Source organism: Epinephelus moara, chromosome 24 (assembly GCF_006386435.1).
Source record: "Epinephelus moara isolate mb chromosome 24, YSFRI_EMoa_1.0, whole genome shotgun sequence".
NCBI lineage: Eukaryota > Metazoa > Chordata > Actinopteri > Perciformes > Serranidae > Epinephelus > Epinephelus moara.
This window is the reverse complement of record NC_065529.1, coordinates 31,175,274-31,195,717: the sequence shown is the minus strand read 5'-3', so window position 1 is coordinate 31,195,717 and position 20,444 is coordinate 31,175,274. Positions and strand designations below refer to the sequence as shown.

Here is a 20,444-nt window from a genome sequence, read left to right as displayed (position 1 = left end):
GGTGTGATCAACCACAGTTATGTTTTAACAGGAGCTGGGGGGCAAACACTTTTTCACACAGGGCCATGTAGCTTTGGATTTTTTTCTTCCTCATTAATAAAACCCTTCATTTAAAAACTGCATTTTGTGTTTACTTGTGTTATCTTTGACTAATGTTTAAATTTGTTTGATGATCTGAAACATTTAAGTGTGGAAAACATGTAAAAAAGTAAGAAATCAGGAAGGGGGCAAACACTTTTTCACACCAATGTATTTACACCAAAGAGAGTCAGAACAAACCACAAGCAAATGTCAGGAAAATGCTCCGGAAAGATGAACACCACTTGTGTGACACACACATATACATACACAGGAGGTGCAAAGTGAGTCTGGCAGTGCTTCATGAACAAGACAATCAATAATGCCATTAAATAAGATGCCATGAATCGAAGTTTCCTTATAATTAAGGTAGAATAGATGTTGACAAAATCACAATCATAGCGCAATTAATACAAAAAAAATCTAAATCTGTTGTGTTAGCCAAGTATGTACACATACACACACACGCACATACACTGAATCTGACTTTATACTGTATATTCTATAAAAATATCTTCACTATAAAAGTTAAGAGGTGCTGATCTTTCATCTCATGTCACTACATATGGAAATATAGCCAAATACTGTAAGGACCATTTCACCTAATTTGCAGTTATTTGGTATCACACATTCAGGTGGCCAGGAAGAGGAGTGGCCAATATAACCAATTCCCTTTGGGACTTTCAGGTGAGTTTGCATACAGCAACTGATGTAACGACACATATGCACGCTCTGCTCATCCCTCGAGCTTCAGTCTTCAGCTTATCTGCATCATGTCTGCACCTGTCACTCTGTTGGTGTTGTGCTGGGCGTTGAGGCTGAGCTGCAGCGCCAGTTCACCCGAGTGGTTCCAACACATTTCTACCAGTCTCTTCAATTTGTCTGGGGACGTTGTGCTCGGAGGGCTCTTTCCCATCAACCTGCTCACCAGCAACCTCAGCCAGAGGAGGGAGCCTGACAACATCAGCTGTGAGAGGTAATGAGTTTTGAAAAATAGCATTTTTGGGGGGGAAATAATGACCCTCTTATTTGAGATTCCGACTAACAAGGCTTCTGTTTTCCTGCCACAGTTTAAATGAGGACGGACTGGGCCTCTCTCTTGTCATGAAATTTGCAGTGGATGAAATCAACGCAAACCAAGTTCTGCTCCCCGGCATCAAGTTGGGTTATCAAATCTACGACACGTGCAGACAATCTGCCGTCATCGTGAAGCCTACCATGTCTTTCCTCACTGCAAAATCCAACAATGCGCTATCTGTTTTGTGCAACTACACCAACTATGAGACCAGCATATCGGCTGTAATCGGTCCCTATAGCTCGGAAATGGTGTCGGTCATAGGAAAACTCCTGGGATTCTTTCTGATGCCACAGGTTTGGTTACAAATATGTCTAGCAATATGTCTGCGTATATTCACATCCTGGGCTAATTTAACTGTTCCTAAAAAATATTCGTAATGTTGAAAGTAAATCTTTAAAGTGAAGCTTGTACAGTGTCCCACAAGAAGCTGATTCTTTCATCTCAGAGGGAAATGAGGCTCAAATTGTTGAATTGTTGAATGAATACTCGCTGTCCTACAAAGCAAGTTGTGTCACAGAAAAATATTTGTTCAAATATTCATTATTTTTCCTGTTTTTAGTTTTTGAAGTACAGTAACAGAAAACTACTGCCCACTTACAGAGCAAATTATCCTACAACCACAGTAAATGTGCATTAGGGCTGCAACTGACGATTATTTTCATTGCTGTTAATTATTTTCTCAATTAATCAATTAGTTGTTTGGTTTATAAAATGTCAGAAAATGGTGAAAATGTTTCCTGAGGCCCAGGATGACGTCCTCAAATGTCTTCATTTGTCCACAACCCAAAGATATTAAGTTTACTGTCATAGAGGAGTAAAGAAACCAGAAAATATTCACACTCAAGAAGCTGCAATTAAAGAATTTTGACTTTTTTGTTTTCTTAAAGAATTACTCAAAGCGAATATTAAATTATGAAATTAGTTGGCTAATAATTTATTAGTTGACAATTAACAGCTCTAATGTGCATTGTGTGTCAATAATGGAGCACTGCTGGGAAACATCAGTGTGGTAAAATTTAAAAAGTGGTATCTAACTCTTCTCGCTTCAGATTAGCTACGGTGCCACCAGTGACAAATTCAGTGACAAGCTCCTCTACCCGTCGTTCTTCCGTACGGTGCCCAGTGACAAGTGGCAAGTGGACGTCATGGCGCTTCTGTTGAGGGAGTTTCACTGGAACTGGGTGGCACTGGTGGGCAGTGAAGAGGAGTACGGACAACGAGGTGTGCAGGAGTTCTCCAAAAAAGCAGAAAACATGTCCGTCTGCGTGGCCTATCAGGGGCTGATTCCAGTGTACACTGACCCTGCACCAGCTATCAATACCATCATCCAAAACATCAAAGATACCAAAGTCGGAGTGGTTGTGGTGTTTTCTCTTGTAGAGCCTGCTGTGAGGTTTTTTAAAGCGGTAAGTGCATCACTTTGAACAAGTATTACATATTATTGGTGGATAGATTATATTCAGTTCAATGATACAATCTGATCTATTCCAGGTCATCAGGGAGAACATAACGGCTGTGTGGATTGCCAGCACAAGTTGGGCTATCAATAATCAACTGGTTTCCCTCCCCAATATGAAATCAGTCGGTACAATCATTGGATTCACTGATGACACAGAGACCCTGGATCTGCTCCCTGACTACACGCAAGTGCTCTTCACCAAACTGAGTGAGGAGAGGGCAAATACACCTCCTCCAGCACCAAAGTCCAAAGGCAACCCTGACAATCCCTGCCCACAGTGTTGGTTCTTGTCAAAGGATAATATCAGCCTGGTAACAGATGCTGTAGTGGAACGCACAGCTTTCAGTGTGTATGCTGCCATCTACAGTTTGGCACAGGCACTGCACAACCTGCTGAGATGCAATTCAACTGCCTGTATGCACGGGCCTGAAACCAAAGTATATCCCTGGGAGGTGAATTCTTTTCTTTTTTGTGGTCAGATGATCATTTTTCAACAACATTGAGATTAACAGATTAATTAAATTGATTAAAGAATAAAATCTTTTTTTCCAGCTGTTGGAGGCTTTAAAGAATACGTCTGTAAACATAAGTGGCAAACATTTAGAGTTTGACAGTAACGGCAACCCAAACATCGGATACAGGATGATTGAGTGGGTCTGGAACGGTTCGGAGGTCAACTTCATAAATGTTGGAAGCTTTCATGACCAACAACTGACCATCAACAAGACCCTCTTCAAATGGCACACTGACAACTCGCAGGTAATTTCAACAAGTTACTAGAAACTTGATAGAAATTTGTAATCATCATGTCTACCTGAAAAGCTTTGTGGTTAAATTTCATCGGATCATAAACAAGTCTGCGCTCCTGAAATGTTGCATTTTTTCCCACAACAACTTTACTACAACAACTTTTGCAGGTTCCTGAGTCCAAATGTTCAGCAGACTGTGACAAAGGCCAGGTCCGCAGAGTCAAAGGCTTCCACTCCTGCTGTTTTGACTGTATCGACTGTTTGCCAGGCACTTACCAGAAAAACAAGGGTAATGTGTTTTCTGTGACATACTTAAACCTAGGGCTGCCCCTGACTAAGAATTTCCCGAGTCAACCAACAGTCATCATTTAGGGCCATTAGTCAACTAGTTGTCTGCCTGTTTAGACATTAATTTAATTATTACTTATATATTTCGGGCAGGGCAACACAATGGTTTGAGTTCAAGGTGTGAGAAAGAATAGTATCAGTAACATTGTCAACACTGTGCTACATTACAGAGAAATACAAAACCGTACTAATGAACCTTCATTAATATAGGCCTATATTTTATCTACAAGTGCACGTCACACACTGAGCGAACCGCCTGTTAATGACGCTGTCGGCAAAGCAGTAATGATTGTGCTAAGTGGCTAATGGGCATGTAGCTACTTACGTACATGTTTCAGATGATACGTCATGTTTGTAGTCGACCAAGGAAGATGAGTTAACATATCACCTTGGGTTCGTCCTTCACCTTCTCAAAATGATGCCACACTTTTTTTCTTTTTTTTTTCAAGCAAGCAATGAAGTCTTGTTAGCTAATGACCTTTCTGGTCGATTAATGTTTGGTCAACTATTAGGGGGCAGCCCCACTTGAGATTATTAAAATTCCTTATGTCAAGGAATGGTGCAACGTTTTGGGAAATCAAATCATTAAATTTACAGAGAGCTTAATGAGAAGTTTCACATCACTCTCAGGTCTTAATGGTAAAGACAGCAGCCGGTTTGTTCTCACAATCCTCATAGATATTACTGGCCGAAATGGCAGATAGTGGAACAACCAAATTGTAGTGTGTCCTGTGTTGTTGGTAGCTGCTAGTCTCTGAGAAAAAAAACAGAACATGATCTGGTTGTCTTGCCTGGGACTGAGTGTGTGTGAAAAGTTGTCTGTTTCCACTTTAATCAAAGCAAATTTCCTGTTGTGCTCTTTGACTCACAGAGGACATCCAGTGCACTAAGTGCCCTGACCGTCAATGGTCTCCAAACCGCAGCACTAAATGCACTCACCCCACCTTTGTCGTTTTGTCCTGGGACACGTCTGAGGCTCTGAAGATGACGCTGGGTGGGGTGCTGCTCCTGGTATGTCAGGTGTCAGTGGGTGCTGTGTTCCTGAGATACAGAGGGACCCTGTTGGTAGCGGCCTCAGGGGGAGTCCTGAGTTTTGTGGCTCTGCTCAGCCTGATGGGAGCTTGCCTCAGTCTGGTGCTCTTCTTGGGACAGCCGGGGGACGCGGTGTGTCGTCTGCAGCTACCCCTCACCTCCATTTTCCAAACAGTGGCCCTCTCCATCATCACGTCCATCTCACTACAGGTGAGGAATGACAGGTAAAACACATCACTGTACTGTAGGATAAAAATAAATAGTGTACATTGTAATCAGGCTGTAAACCTCTGTTTTTAAACAGATAATCTACGTGACAGAGTTTCCAAAGAAAGCCGCCTCTCACCTCCACATACTGAGAGGCCCTGGGAGCTGGCTGTTTGTGCTGGTCTGCTGTGCTGTGCAGGCTGGTCTCTGTGGCTGGTTTGTTCAGGAAGGGCTCTCGCTGTCTGAACATGTGGCACAAATTAATATAGACTTTGTGGTATCTTTTCTGGCATGTCCAGTGTCACCCTTGCATGGATTTGCTGTAATACAAGGTTTCAACGGTGCCTTGGCCCTCATATCCTTCATGTGCACCTTCATGGCAGCAAAGCCTCTTCATCAGTACAACCTTGCCAGGGACATCACCTTCTCCACCCTCATCTACTGTGTGTTCTGGGTGACCTTTATTCCAATCTACATTGGTTTGAATGAAAAGAACAAGTCTATTGCCCATGTTTCTTTCACCCTGGCAAGCAACTTGGGACTGGTGGTGGCCTACTACTTCCCAAAATGCTACCTGCTGTTGAGAAGACCTGAGCTCAATACAGCAGACCACTTCTGTACCTTCCTGGAGGGCGTCCCACTAACACAAGCTCAGGAGGAACTAAAGCCACAGACAGGGTCTCAGAAATAAACCAAAGTGCAGTTTTATGAATAAAATCTCAAAGAAAGAATCTGCAAGAGTCAAATATCTGTAAAATTTTCATTTTATATTTATATTTCAACAAATAATGTTTGTGAGTTTCATATAATAAATTAGCTTAGGCCTACAGTATAGGCTGCGAAACACTCTGTTAATTAGGCTTTAATAAGCTGACCTATAATGTACTGTGTAATCATCAGGCCCATACTGTATCTGCACCTGGAGAACTCCTCAAATTTCTTGCAGATTTCTCGCAGATTTTAGGAATATAGACGCTGCTTGAAAAACTCAGAATACTGTAAATCTCTCCTCCACTCCCTTGTGCATGTGTGTGACTATCTTGTGTTGTAGTCAGTTAGCATTAAAATCAAACTTTGTATTGTACTGAGAGGAAATGTCAAAAATATGATCAATGAAAATATGATAAGATTTACTGTTAATAAATTATTAATAGATTGGCAAATTCATTTTTGTTCTCTCTACTCCATATTGAACCTTCCATTTTAATGACCCTGTGTCCCACATTTTGTTGATTGACTTTTCCAACAAATGTTTACATTTTTCTTGAAGTGTTCGTGATCACATACAATTTCTGATTCAAAGTTTCTACTAAAATCTACTAAAGTAATTATTTTAGCCTGCTTGAGGTAATTTTAGATCTAAATGTATTGTGTGAGGTTCTTTTTGTTCAAAGGCAACTGTTTTGGATCATTGCTAAAAACAATTTTAAAAAAATCTGCAGACTCCGTTGAGGCCTGGTAATCATTAAAAACATAAAAGATATACTGCTCATGTACAAAGTATGAAAACAATACATTTTACAACTTAAATTGCATTTTGTACATTTTTATTATAATAAAAAGTCTAATTTTCTTGTTAACATTGCTAACATGTATGCAATATATATAACAATAAAGGGGCAATAAAAAAGGTAATATTTTGTTTTCTTTAACTTTTCCAATAGTATCAAGGCACTGCCTATACTTGAACAATCTCAATCAGCGGTTAAGACGTCTTCAGGTCTTTAACTAAATAAAAGTAACAATGTCCTGGATGTAAGTATTATTATCAAAATGCACCTAAGTTCAAAAAGTAAAAGACGGATAGTCACGTCATTGATATGACAGGGGTTTTTAGGTATACTGATTAGATCCACTGAGATTGGAGTTGTGTGAAGTTACTGTGTGCTAGGATTTAGTGAGATTATCATGTACCTATAAGAATGATAATGTTATTAATTGCCCAGGAGAGCCCCTGAAATCCTAATTTTTTATCTTGTTGTACAACATAATAACCTGCATTTACAAATTATTATCTTGCATGCATAAAATTTAAAAACATATTATATTTTGGGACCTTAAAGGCTCCATAATTTAACACCATAATGAGCACTTTCTACTAACCAATTACTTCACACTGTAAGAAGTTGAACTATACCAAAGCTACCCTGTGGAAAAATCTTGTTCGGTTAACGAAAGCTACTTGGTAAAAGTATTTCAAACTACTTTGTGAAAAAAAAAAAACATTTACAATGTACATGTTATATAAAATTATAACATAATAAAGTAGTCTACCAAAAAGTCACATGCCATCAAAAATTGCCACTCAATTGAATTTATTGCATGGGTAACACTTCCTGCAGCTACAAATATTTTTCCTTGAGCCTCCCTGAGTGACTGGTGGAAAATGCACGACCACCATATAATACTTACTGACAAAATATCACTATTTTAAGCTCAGATTTGGTTATGTTTTTTTCTGACAAAAGCATGCCTTGCACATTACAGAAGAAGAAGCAGAAGAAGATATACTTTATTTATCCCTGAGGGGAAATTAAATTTTTTCACTCTGTTGTCATATACACAGGCCTGAAATACAAACACATCCCCAAACAAGACCTATGAATGCATTAAATGGAGAGATGTCAGAGTGAGGGGGGCTGCCTCTTGACAGGTGCCCTGCTCAAGGGCACCTCAGCAGTGCCCAGGAGGCGAACTGGCACCTCTCCAGCTACTCTTACACACTCCATATTTGGTCTGGATGGGGACTCCCTCCGGTTCTCAACCCAAGTCCCCATGGACTGAGCTATTGCCAGCCCAGTATGTTTAAGGACTGTCAGGAATTTGAAAATACAACGATAATTTCTGTTTTTACAGTTTCTGGCTATGATAAATGTTAAAGATGGAGTCTGTTTTAAAGAAAACATGCCTTCCAAACCCACTCGAAGGCATGTTTTCTGTAAAAACCTGTGGTAAAATAAATACAAAATACAATCATTTCTATTTCTATCCCCAGTGCTCATAAAAAATATTTGACATACCTCCGACATTTTGCACCACTCCCTGCCCCCGACAACTAACGAACGGCCCTTACAAGACGTAAGGAGCAACACTAGCCTAAAGGGAAAACTTTCAAGCTAAGCTAAGCTAAGCTAACGTAGCTTTTCTTTACTGCTCTCAGGCTCATCTGTTGCCATCCAGCTGACTTTAGACCACAGTTACAGTCCTATGAATCCTGTCAGGCAGCTCCTCCTCTCAGTGTGTGTGTGTGTGTGTGTGTGTGTGTGTGTGTGTGTGTACAGGCAGACTGGGACCTCTTCACCACTCAGACTGGCTGTTAACACTTGGCATAAACCGCTGACAGACTGACGGTCCCAGGTCGCCGAGCAACGGTTGCTAACAACTCAGGCTTCCGTTAGCTTGCTGCGCGTCCTGACAGGTGACACTGGGTTTTCCCTTTTTGAACTTTAAACTGGTGAGATAATTGCTTATTTGTTCTTAATAGCAGCCAGATAAATTCTTATTCGTCCTTAGTAGCAGACATTTTGGTACCGTTCATAACTATAAACAAGCTAACTATCACAAGTCTTCCATAACAGCTAGCAACAGCCGTGGCTACTTTGCTTATCTTAGCAAAGTAACGTTAATGTTGCTAACGTGTGTTGTGGTTAGCTAATGTTAGCTTGGATTTGATGATCTGCCAGCTAGATTATCTTAAACCTAGATTTAAATATCTAGGTTCATACAGCAAACTCAGTCGTGCACACTCAAGTTTTTAATAAATAAATATCTAAAAATCAAATAACAAGAACTCTGTATTTTTAAATGTGTTTTTCAAGAAAATATTTAAGACAAAAATGTCTATCATTTTCACACATAAACTACCACTTCAAAACCAGTGTAAGGACATTTTTAAATTAATTTTCCTTTCCTTTTTTTTAAGTTTTGCTAATCTAATGGGCAGACAAGATCAATGCCAATTAAATGCTGCTTCCATATTTTTTTAACATTTTAGTCATATTTACATATTCAGCTTTTAGTCTAGGGTTGAAGGCTGAGTTTGAGACTAGGTTCGATTAAACGTAATGGTCAGCAGGATAATGACATTAAAAGTTGAATATTTTCTGTAGACGGCACTACTTTACTTTTAATTTTTATCCAATAAAGACCAGCATAACCATGCCTCGAGGAAGATCTGCCACGAGTGCCCGCTCAGACAGCAGTGAATTGGATATTGATGGTACAGGTAATATTGGTTGTACAGTGTTACTGTCATTAATTATTAGATGTTAATGGTATTTTTTCTAATTGCATGGCTGAAACAGCTACAATGTGCATATGATTTTTTTTAAGCAGAATCAGAAATAGCCAAACTGCAGAGACAGTTCAGGATCATGGAAGGAGATCGACAGGCCTACAGCATTCAGGCTCGGGAGCAGATCCGCAAACAACAGTGAATATGCACCACACCTACATCACATTGTCAACATGGTAGATGGTTTTTTTAAAAATTTGCCTGATTGGTTGTTAATGTGATGTGGATGAAGGCAGGAGATAGAGAACCTGCTGAAGGAGCAGGAGGAGCTGCATCGAAACCTTGGTGCATGTAAGAGCGTGTCACGCCAACAGCAGGACAGTGAGGACACCCAGAGTCTTCGTGCTCTGCTGGAGCAGAGAGACATGATAGAGGAAGAGCTGGACAAGGAGAGGCAGTGTCAAAAAGAGCTGGAGAAAGAGGTGAATTAAAGGGACATTTCACCCCCAAATCAAAAATACATATTTTTCCTTTTACCTGTAGTGCTAGTCATCAATCTAGATTGTTTTGGTGTGAGTTTCCCAGTGTTGGAGATATCGGCCGTAGTGATTTCTGCCTGCTTTCAAATATAATGTAACTAGATGGTGCTCGGCTTGCGGTGCTCAAAGCGCCAAAAAATTAGGTTTAAAAACTCGACAGCAATGTCTCTTTCCAGAAATCATGTTTCGGTAACTCAAGATAATCTACAGACTGTGTTGTGTGCAGCGTCATGATTGAACTGTTTTCTTTTTTATCGCATTACACCCACCAACAGTATCACCGCAAAGAGGGAAACATGCATTGATGACAGGCTAGTGCTTGTGACTGTGCGAGATGTAAACATTAATGGGGTCCTACTTGGCTGAGCTGTACTCTTATCTAGCTCAGGTGACTTATGTTAGCAACATATCTACGCAGTGGTATGTTTGAGGTTGAGTTTTTCAAAAGTTTGTTGATGGCTCTTTTAGCACCACAAGCTGAGTGCCATCTAGTTCCATTATAGGTGAGAGAAGGCAGACATCTCTACAGTTTGATTTTTGGGTGAACCGTCCCTTTAAATCCTTTTCACTCAATATGATACTAATTCTCATTTAATTTTATTTTTACTGATGTTTTGCAGTTTATGTTATATGTTTGTAATGTGGGCAGATCACAAACATGGAGATGAAGCTGGCAGGGCTGAGGAAAGGGGAGATCGGTACTGGTGATCGACAAAAGTCTGAGTTACGGCGGACTCAGAAAGCCATACGCACTTTGGAATACAAACTGAACAGAGTGAGTTCTGAAACTCATTATCACAAAATAACTTAAAAAACAAACAAACAGATAATCAAGTATCGTGATACATTGTCTGTTTTCACCAGTGCATATCTTCACATATATTCTATTGCATGATTTTAAAATTTGCAATGTCGTGTTCAGGCTTTGACTCGCTTCAATGAGCAGCTGACCAAAAACGGCCACCTGAGGGAGGAGATGCAGATTCTTCATATTGAGCGTGCCCGCTTCCTGCAACTACACAACAGGCTGGACAAGGTCAGAGGTCACATGGTAGAGGTTTTAGAGACGAGGCCTCTGACTCGATGTAGCTTCTTTGTTTAGCTTCCTCATTATGTAGCCTGTTATTCAGGTTGTTTTTTGCTGGTTTTCAGTTGACAAGAAAGAAAATATGTCTCTGCACTGATTCTTGTGTGTTGTAGGAACTGCAAGATGTCCGCAAGAAGATCGGGGAAATTGTCAACCTGTCCACTGCTGCTTACGATGCCAGGTCAGATTTGAGACCGTTACGTCATAATATCTACAAATCAGCATGGTATGCACTCATCTTGATTGTTAAATGTCTTATATAAACCTTCAGAGTGGAGGCTCAGTCCAAAATGACAATGATGAAGGAGAAGGCAGTGAAGGACCTCGCTCAGTACAACGCTGAGATGAAGGAACTGGAAAGGGTTATTGCTCATGAGTGCAGCCTGAAAGAGTTTATGACCACCAAGTGCAGCGAGCGGAGCGGGCAGGATGATGGCCATGAGATGGGACACCGACAGCGTAAGACACAGCCACTGTGTTGTGACTAATATTGTTGTTTTGACATATCAATAATTATGGTAATGGCGAAAGTGTTAGCGATGATAATAACACTGGCATTGATGATGCAATGTTTATTCAGTGGGGAATCTCATCAATTACTAGCTTATGTTTAATCGCCCGGGCACAGTTTCATACAATATATCCCATGAGCACGAGCTAGAGAGAAAAATCCCATCTGATCTGCATGCAACAAAGTGATTGATTTTGAGATGATGGAAAAGCTTACCGCAGCCACACTGAAAATGGTTTTTAGGAGATTATGTTGCATGTTCTGCCTCTGAACTGAGTGTTGTGAACATTTAGAGGAACTTTGAGTCGTCGACATCTGTTCATCATTCTCTGTCAAACTGTATACTGGCAAACACTATAGCATTGCCCAGTTTAGTTTATTGCTATCATTATATTGTATTTATTGTAACAGTAACAATGTTTTTTTTTTAATTTATAAGTATTCTTTTTCAGTCAGGAAAGCATAGTGTATTTATGGTACCACAACTGCCTGCTCATTGCCAGTAACAGGCAATTAAACAGTTTTAACAGAGTACAATTGACCAGTTGCCAACAACATTTACAGCAGAAACAATTAGACAGAAGCCAGAATAAATGTAGGACTGCTACAGAGTAAATAAGTCATCAATTCAGTTAAGTCAGTTTTTATTTATGTAACCGGTGGACTCTAGTGTTGTCTGCATTGTGTTGATATGAAGAGGCCCAAACTGTGGATTTCTTTGGAGGCAGTCTCAGTTTATTCCTGACAACTCTGACAGCAAGAGTTAAAAACAAAATCCTCTGTCAATTGCGACCATAGAACTCGAGCCCATACACAAATTAAGTGAAACGGGAATATGTTTGCATATTATACAATAAGTTTAGGCTGAAAAATAAACTTAGAAACGTAGCTTAACAGTGCTAAAACACAGAAATTACTATGAGAGCAATGTCGCTTTCCTATTCCATGAAGTACAACAGCAAAAGGGGAGAGGTAAGGTTGGAGACACCCCTGTATAGGTGGGGTACCCCCAAGGGTGAACGTAGGGGTACAGACCCTGAGTATCAAGTGTTCCACATATTGACTATAGAGACCTAAGCGTGTCAGGTAATAACAACTGAAACTAATTTTGTGTAATTATATTACTTAATATTACAAATGTACATTTGACTTTGTTACACATATCACTGCTGTATAATTGACCCTGTTACATTTATATAGTGCCAAATCGTACCAAAATTGATTTCAGGACACTTTTCATACAGAGCAGGTCCAGACCATACTCTCTTAATTTACAGAGACCCTACAATTCAAAGGAATTCCCACCAAGAGCAAGTACATTGTGCAACTTCGGTGAGGAAAATCTTTCTCAAGCAGAACTAGACTCTGTGGTGGGTGGCTATCTGTCTCTACTGGTGAGACACAGAGATGCACAGCAACAACAACAATAACATTAAAAAAATATTTCACTGCTGAAAAGATGGTCTTTCCAGAAACTGGGCTGTCTATGCAGTAGAAAGATGCAATACTTTTAAAATTGCTGCTACATGAGGTAACAGAGGTAACAGAGGTAAAGGGCTGTGGTGGAAGAGGTGGAAAACCTAAACCAGCAGAATGCACTGCTTCACACCAGACCAATAAACGCCTCCGCTGGTGGGTGACATAATGTGTGCTTGTCTATTTTGACACAGAAAAAAATTGGCAGCCAGCCAGTAACAAACAAATTAAAATCAAATTAGCATGGAAGTTAAGCTAAACTGTGTTTCTGAAAACATTTTAGCAGGGCTGCTCATTGAATGTCGACTTTTGAGACTTTAATCGGCGAACCCTCAGTTGGCTGATATTGCTTCAGGTCAAGCAGTCATTTTTGGGTTTATTTTGCTAGTCAGTGTGTTGTGCAGTGTTCTCTTGGACGTTTTGGTCCCCAGATTTTGCTGCAGATTGAGTGCTCTTGACTTTCATACTAGTCTTTGGTACAGTCAGCTGCTAAGGTGATTATCTTGTCTCTTTTGCTTGGAAGTGGGGAATTTACAGCTCACACGTTCTTAATACAACAGTCTCTGGCTTTTGTTTGATATCTAGTGTCAGCAAAAAATGTTGTTGCACATTTCTGATCTGTCGTTAGTGAAGTTAGCTCGTTGACTGTATATCATGAAAGCTGCTGTCACACTGAATGTCCCGCTGAGCCTTGTTAAAACTTAAAAACTTTATATGAAAAAGATAAAATTGAATGTTTGTATTTAATAGCTAAATCTGATTCAACTAACTAAATTCTGAGTCAGGTACAACCCTACATTTTAGGCAAGAAATAGGCAATGCAGTCACAGAGGTTTGATTCATATTTAATCAGCCCTGCTTAGTTTGGATCTGAGTTTGAGAGATCGAGGAACTGGTAAGATGGAGGGAAGTTTAACACAGTTCATTTACACAGGCACCCCACATTGTTATGATTTAAAGCTGATTAAAAATTGTCAGGGTTTCCCTTTAACAGCTGTAATAATGATAAAAATATGAGCAATAATAATTACAGCAGTGGATATAATGGAATACTTTTAATAGTAGCAATAATAGCAGCAATGATAATAGCAGTATGACTAATATAGTACAGTGATGCTGCTGACAGTGGCTGTAACACAGCTCTGGTGATTCTGATCAGGTATAATTATTTCCCTAGAAATGACTAACCATTCGAGAAACCTACTAAAGTAACAGTTAAAAGTACCTGGTTAATACATTTCTCAAAGTACAAGTTATTTTCCATTTTAATATTTTTTAGGGTGTGAGGGCCACTGCAAAACACTATCAAAACATCAAAGATTAATGTTACACATAAGATATTAACATACCGGTAGCTAACGTTAGCTTGCTAACTAGATTTCACTGTTTTTCAGGAGGCACAGCAAACACTTCATCATGTAACTGCTGTCTTTTTTAGATTTTGGTATAAAAGCATGGCCAGATGGGGCCACTGATTGCTGGGTTTCCCCAAGTAAAGTTGTTAGGCCAGGTGGCAATTAAAAAAAAAAAAAAAGATTACTTTTTGCCTATATTTAAGAACAGAGAATGGGGATGATATGCAGCAAAGGGCTGCAGGTTGGAATTGAACCTGGGCTGCTGTAAAGTACTCCGCCAATGTGGGGCACTGCTGACCTTAAACGGGTGACCTGACTCAGGTTGGCGTGGCCAGGTGGACAAGTGTTTTTTTGAGGGGGGCCAGCAACAGACTTTGTTTTGATTTTGATGTTAATGCAGCAAAGTTGATCAAAATACTTTCTTTTAATATGTCAAAAGTAGCATTACATATGATACGTAGTTTTATAATGCAGATTTGGTGTGTATTCATGAGTGATACAGTGCCAAAACAAGATTTGGCATAGGGCCCCCAAAAATCTAGAAACGGCCCTGGAAGCTAATGTGTCTACTAGATAAGATGCATCTGTGATGGGGAAGGAGCAGCATGTTGCTCAGGAGCTGTTTACTCTTTATAGTTAACATAACATTATCCTCACCTCACTCGTTGTAAATGCAAACGTTGGCTGCTGTCTAGTTACCTGTAACATTACTGTTAACATCTAACAGTCAAACCTTACCTAACTGGTTACTTCAACATTAACACTTGCAGGCTTACCTCACTGACATGGGTTGAATTCACCGTTAGCTGCGGCTGTCATGAGGTCAGAGGCTGAAGGCTCTGTCCTCTGTGCGTGTGTAATGTCAGGGATGTTTTTCTTTACTCTCTAGGCTACTGTAGTTGAAAATACACCTTAAATACACCTTTAGCCATTGCTATCATTGCCATCTGCAGTAGAGATGCTCCTCATGTGCTCTCCCCCTTCTACACTCAATCCCTGCTGTCAGAGCAGACTCATTGTAAGGAAGGTATACATGGCAATTGTAGCAAAGTAAAAATAGATTACCGGCTCAAAAATATACTTGAGTAAAGAGTAGAAGTACACATTTAAAAGAGGAGCTTGAAAAGTACTCATTCTTAAAACACTACTTTGTTACTTGTGCGTTACTTGTAACATGTACCTGTACATTACCTGTTGGTAATGGTGCTTGTTTGTCCCAGTGTCAGCATTGAAGGAGCAGAGGAGGATGGACTCAGGGGAAGAGTCGTTGGATGCTCTAGAGGAGGTGTTCAATAAGATCCAGACTGTGACAGGAGAGGACAACCTGGACCTGCTGGTCACCAGGTTCATCCAGGGTAAGTCTTAATAACACAACCTGACTATTTCAGACTCATGTATACACAATCACAGGAGCCCATCTACATTACTCAAGTAATGACAGGATCTGTATTACCAAAAAAAACATTATTTATGTGTTGATTGTTGATTTATAGACAGTGGCACCATAATAACAGTCAACCCTTTCCTTTGACAAAAAAAAATGTATATGATGTATTTCAATGTAGTTTACATTTCTCTACTTTGGTGTAACACTGAAGCTAAATAAATTTAAGGTCCCACTTTGATACGAAGAATCAGTCTCAGTTTAGAACATTTAAATGTGTCTCACTGCTGTACTGCTGTTTCGTTGTGTAGTTGAAGACCGGAACTTTGCACTCTTCAACTTTGTAAATGAGCAAAACAATGAGGCTGAGGCACTGAGGGATCAAATCAGCCAGGTGAGTATATTCATCATTAAATTCTTCCATTTTTAACTTCACAATATTTGCTTAAACTCCCTTTCAGTGCAACAGCCTTGATCATAGAGGTTACAAGCAGCCAGAATGAAGGATTTCAAAGGCCTTGGTTGCAGAGTTCGTACAAAATTCAAGTAGATTCATTAGTCTTGGTTCTGTTAGTTGACATCAGTTATCTACATATTTAAATGTCTGTGCTGAAATGTGTGTATTTACAGATACAAGCAGAGATTGAGCAGTTTCGAGTGGCAGGTTTACAACAGGAGCAAAATCATCGCTCTCTGCTGAGAGACATTGATGAGCAACAAAAGGCAGCTGAGTCTCAAGCTGAGGACTATGAAAACCAAGCCAGCATCATAAGCAAAATCCTGGACAAGATCAGAACAGGTTTGGCAGCAATTTATTTCACGGGTCTGTAAATTCCTGATTGTTTTCTAAGAAGTTTTATGGTTAGTAATTACAGGGGAAATAGAGGCCGTGTTCAATCAGTAAAATTCCAATTAGTTAATTCCACTAAAGTAGTGGAGCCTGAAGTCTTTTAGTCAGTACACAGCAGAACAGATAAACATGCAAAAATTTGAAATATGTCTACAGGTAAGCATGTAGTTTAACACACATGTAGAACAATGTCCAATAGTCAATTAATAGTAAGTTTACATGGGTTTTATTTAACAAACAAACAAAAAGTTATATCAAGCAAATCCTAATTTCCCTAAATAAGTTGTTTTTATTTTTTAAGGTAACATCCCATGAAATTATGAGCAAATTGCAGGTCTATAAAATACTGATTTTTCTTAAATACACAGATTACAAAAAAGCTGCAACATGCTGCAGAAGAATAAGATTTATTACCAAGTATGTTTTCATTTACAAGGAAATTGCTTTGGCCTTTGGTACATACAATAAATTTATTAAGAGGAAGTTTAAAAAAAGAAGTAAAAATAAAGGCAAAGTACTGCAACAGCCTGAAACATAAATATAAAAATATTAAAATGAAATAAAACATGAGAAGGTTGCTTAAAAAATACAATAACATAATACAGGTGCAACATAGCTGTTTCAGGATAAGAGAGCTGTACAGTTTTGTGCACAAATATTAATTAGAGGATGTGCAAAAGTTTACAGAATACCACATATAGACAGTGTTCATGGGACATGGGACAGACTGTTGCAGGTACTCTCTTGTTTTTCTGATCTCACAGGAGTGAACAGCATCTTCTCCAAAATGGAGTGTGACAGCTCAGTGATAGAGGATAATCTGGGCTCCTCTTCAGGGGTCAGTGAGAACAACATCATGTCCTACCTGGGTCTGGTGGAACAGAAGACCAACGAGCTGCTCACCATACAAGCTTTCCTCAATTCTAAAGTAACCTGTCAACCTGTGGTCCTGTCTTTTCTTACACACATTCCTGTTATGTGTTTGCCCTGTAATACAACTTGTATTTGTATTTTTAACTCTACAGGATCTGGAAAAGGACTACAATCCAAAAGACCTGGCCAAATTCCTTTTGGGTCAAAATCCAGATCTGCTTCAGCAGAACGTTACAATCCAACCTACAATCAGCAGGTCGGCCTTTTATTTTTTCATTTCAGTAAACGCTTACATTTAAACACTTTGAACATCAGGCTGATGAGTGTGTTTGTGTTGGTTGGACTCCTCAGTGTGGAGTATGATGCAGAAGAGTCTCCAGTCACTGATGAGGAAGAACGGCCACTTTCACAGGGAGAACTCCGCAGAAGAATATTAAAAGGGGTTAGTGCAACACAGATCCTACACTTAAAGGTTCTACTATGCATTTTTAAAAAAATAATGTATAGGGTTGGGGCGTTGGTGACTTAGTGGTAGAGCAGGCGCCCTATGTACAAGGCTGTTGCCGCAGCGGCCCAGGTTCGACTCCAGCCTGTGGCCCTTTGCTGCATGTCACTCCCTCTCTCTCTCTCCCCCCTTCACGCTTGTCTGTCCTATACATTAAAGACTGAAAATGCCCCAAAAAATATTTTGAAAAAAATGTATAGGGTCATACAAAGGTAATTCCTCTCAGTCATGACTTATGAGCCACTAAAAGTGTGTGGCGGTGTATTTGTCTGCGGAGACTCTGCCCACAGGTGAGGTCGGGACTTAATAAAAAAATGTAGCAACCATGTGCCAGACCTTATGTAGCAAGCACCAAGAGAGAGCTACGAAAATTGTGGACACAGCGCCAAAAAAATTCAAATATAGCGAATGAGAGTGAATCCGCGGTTGGCTTTAATTATTGCTGGCAATATTGTTTACAAGCTGTAACCAACAATTCATGCATAGTAAACCTTTAAGTGATTATTTGTGCTTTACGTCATGCTACATTTGGTTTATTTTTCTGGATGTGATTTACAGGTTCTGCAGAAAGAGAGTTCAGTCCAGCAGGCAGCAACCAAAACCTCAAAGACCAGTCAGCAGGTTGACGGCAGACAGCGCTCGCTGGAAGATGCACTAATCTGACACACTGACCTGATCTGTGTAGTTCATGTGCACGTCTTTATAAAAAGATCCTCATCATCTGCAGTTAAAGAGCCTGCATTCATTGTTTACACTAATATAGATCAATGGGAGCCATGACCGCTGATGGAACAAGCCTGATTGGCCGTTTTAATACGTAGCAGCCTGCACATGTAAACATTTAAAGCTTAATTATGTTATGTGTGTGTCACCTTTTATGATGAATCATTGGCATGGTCTGTTATATCTCGGTGTGATTTGTTTAGTTGGAACTAATTAGATTTGGAGCTATAAAGATGCCTTTTCAGATTCTGGTAACCAGCTGTCCTTTTGATGTGTGACTTGCCATCTGGCTTTGACTATACAATCTGGTCGCAGTACAGCCCTCCCGCACTGGCAGTGCTTCATTACATGATACTTGCTGCTATGCTCAAATGGAAAGGTTGGGGGCAGCAGAATCTTTTGTAATTCTAATTGGCATGCTGAGACCTCCAGTCTGTGTTTCCAAGAAGGAGGTGAGGAGCGTTCAGCGCTTCACTGACTGTACACGCTGATTTTGAGCACATTTTTGTTTGGTGGAATAATAATGATTTTTCTCAGATTGGAATCTATCGCACTTATTTATTCAGATTTATGCGATAAAATCATTTAAATAAACTGTGACCTTTCATGTTCACCACAATCATTAATCATCAGTCCCTCATCATGCTCGGTCAGTTTACTATTCTCAGTGTAGGCATATCATATTATTCTATGTAATATCAGAAGTGTCTGTATCTTTTTTATCTACAACAGTCAGTGTGGCTTTCAGATTGTAAAAAAAAAAACTTCACTTTGATCCTCAGGAGTTTCAAATGTCATCTTATCCAAACATCCTGGAGCGAGCCCATGTTGGGGCAAAGATGGCAGTCACTGCTGCGGAGAGCAACTTCCTCTGTACAAAAGAGAACATCGGGACGGGGAACTTATTTTAAGAAACATATTTTTACTAACAGTGAAACAATTAACAAAGGGTGTTGCTATATTTAGTTTTAAAGGTCACTCTGTTGCCATCATATCTTTTTTTTTTCTATGGTGCTGTACAGAGAAAGGCGGGGATTTGACAGAAGTGTACCTGCCCATACAAGACATAGACACTTACAGGTCATTATGTTAATTATCTTGCTTGAATTGTGTGGTTTTAATTAGCTCATCTGTTACAGGTTTTTCCCTCCAGTGAGGTTCCAGCAGCTGCAATTTTCAGGAAGTGAAACTGCCACTCTGTAAACATTTATGACTGATCGACCAATTACTTGGTTTGCTCTGGTTAATCCCCCTCGCAGTCTCAACTGTGTGGCTATGAAAACAGATTATCAGAGATAAAAGGGCGCTGTGGAAAGGCAGAGGGGTGGCGGCGGTGGGAGATGAGATGGAGGAGGCTGCTTTCTTTGAAATTCTACTCTCACTTAGCCCCCTCCACTCCCAGCAAATTCTCGGTGCACACGGCTCTCTGCATTGCCATAGAAACCTTCCTTTTAATCACAACAGAAACCTCATTTCCTACCCCTGACAAAGAGTCCTCATTGCCTGTAGAGACCGCCTGCATCAGCCATTTCCAAGACCCACCTCCTTCTGCAGGCTCTACCTACTAGCTGCAGCGGCAGCCTCATTTACTCTTCCCTCTCCATATAAGCACATTTTCCACCTTTCCCTTGCTTTAGCTCTACAGTTTCCCCATTTTCCAGTGCATCTTCTGCTTTGCACCTCACGATCTCGTCATTTCAGTCACAGGTGTAGATTTCAGGGGAGGAACAAGAACATGTAGAACACGTGGATTTGTCCCCTCAAAAACCTGAGAACCCCAAAGGACTTTTACTTTGACAACATCAAAGACCTTTACACCATAAACTGATGCAGACAGGCACAAATTGGTGCCTAAAAATTCACCATGATGCAGGAAACCAAAGGAGCACTGTAGATTTAGGGGATTTAGTAGCGCCTGGCGATGAGGATTGCAGATTTCAACCTGCTGAAACTTCT

At 40.0% G+C, this 20,444-nt stretch overlaps 2 protein-coding genes and 1 long non-coding RNA gene across 7 annotated transcripts; 2 read left to right on the top strand and 1 right to left on the bottom strand.

Annotated features, from left to right (window-relative positions):
- The first annotated feature begins 851 nt into the window (after positions 1 to 851).
- Positions 852 to 6,292, top strand: LOC126386167 (taste receptor type 1 member 3). Its single transcript, XM_050038336.1, has 8 exons — positions 852 to 1,054; positions 1,149 to 1,449; positions 2,206 to 2,562; positions 2,648 to 3,067; positions 3,168 to 3,374; positions 3,533 to 3,653; positions 4,584 to 4,954; positions 5,049 to 6,292. Exons 1-8 carry the CDS (start codon positions 852 to 854, stop codon positions 5,640 to 5,642), a joined length of 2,574 nt encoding a protein of 857 aa, XP_049894293.1. The 3' UTR covers positions 5,643 to 6,292.
- LOC126386168 (uncharacterized) lies at positions 4,832 to 8,112 on the bottom strand. Its single transcript, XR_007569470.1, has 3 exons — positions 7,972 to 8,112; positions 5,091 to 5,193; positions 4,832 to 4,948 (listed from the first exon to the last, which is right to left on the bottom strand). It is a non-coding gene; the product is annotated as an uncharacterized LOC126386168 (long non-coding RNA).
- A 102-nt stretch (positions 8,113 to 8,214) lies between these two features.
- Positions 8,215 to 19,131, top strand: odad1 (outer dynein arm docking complex subunit 1). 5 transcript variants are annotated; one of them, XM_050038249.1, is made up of 15 exons: positions 8,215 to 8,369; positions 9,098 to 9,170; positions 9,287 to 9,383; positions 9,478 to 9,667; positions 10,374 to 10,499; positions 10,647 to 10,760; positions 10,925 to 10,992; positions 11,083 to 11,270; positions 15,374 to 15,508; positions 15,849 to 15,931; positions 16,168 to 16,336; positions 17,152 to 17,315; positions 17,413 to 17,516; positions 17,612 to 17,702; positions 18,324 to 19,131. In XM_050038249.1, exons 2-15 carry the CDS (start codon positions 9,110 to 9,112, stop codon positions 18,426 to 18,428), a joined length of 1,695 nt encoding a protein of 564 aa, XP_049894206.1. In that variant the 5' UTR covers positions 8,215 to 8,369; positions 9,098 to 9,109; the 3' UTR covers positions 18,429 to 19,131. The 5 variants fall into 5 exon arrangements, with proteins under 5 accessions (XP_049894206.1, XP_049894203.1, XP_049894205.1 ...); XM_050038246.1 differs by having other exon boundaries at positions 9,098 to 9,176; XM_050038248.1 differs by having other exon boundaries at positions 8,218 to 8,405.
- The last annotated feature ends 1,313 nt before the right edge of the window (positions 19,132 to 20,444 follow it).

Coding starts and splice junctions, on each gene's coding strand:
- LOC126386167 (XM_050038336.1), top strand. CDS start 852: ATGTCTGCACCTGTCACTCTGTTGGTGTTGTGCTGGGCGTTGAGGCTG. Junction 3,068..3,167: donor CCAAAGTATATCCCTGGGAG/GTGAATTCTTTT, acceptor CTTTTTTTCCAG/CTGTTGGAGGCTTTAAAGAA. Junction 3,654..4,583: donor CACTTACCAGAAAAACAAGG/GTAATGTGTTTT, acceptor TTTGACTCACAG/AGGACATCCAGTGCACTAAG.
- odad1 (XM_050038246.1), top strand. CDS start 9,110: ATGCCTCGAGGAAGATCTGCCACGAGTGCCCGCTCAGACAGCAGTGAA. Junction 9,384..9,477: donor GAGCAGATCCGCAAACAACA/GTGAATATGCAC, acceptor ATGTGGATGAAG/GCAGGAGATAGAGAACCTGC. Junction 10,500..10,646: donor TGGAATACAAACTGAACAGA/GTGAGTTCTGAA, acceptor TGTCGTGTTCAG/GCTTTGACTCGCTTCAATGA.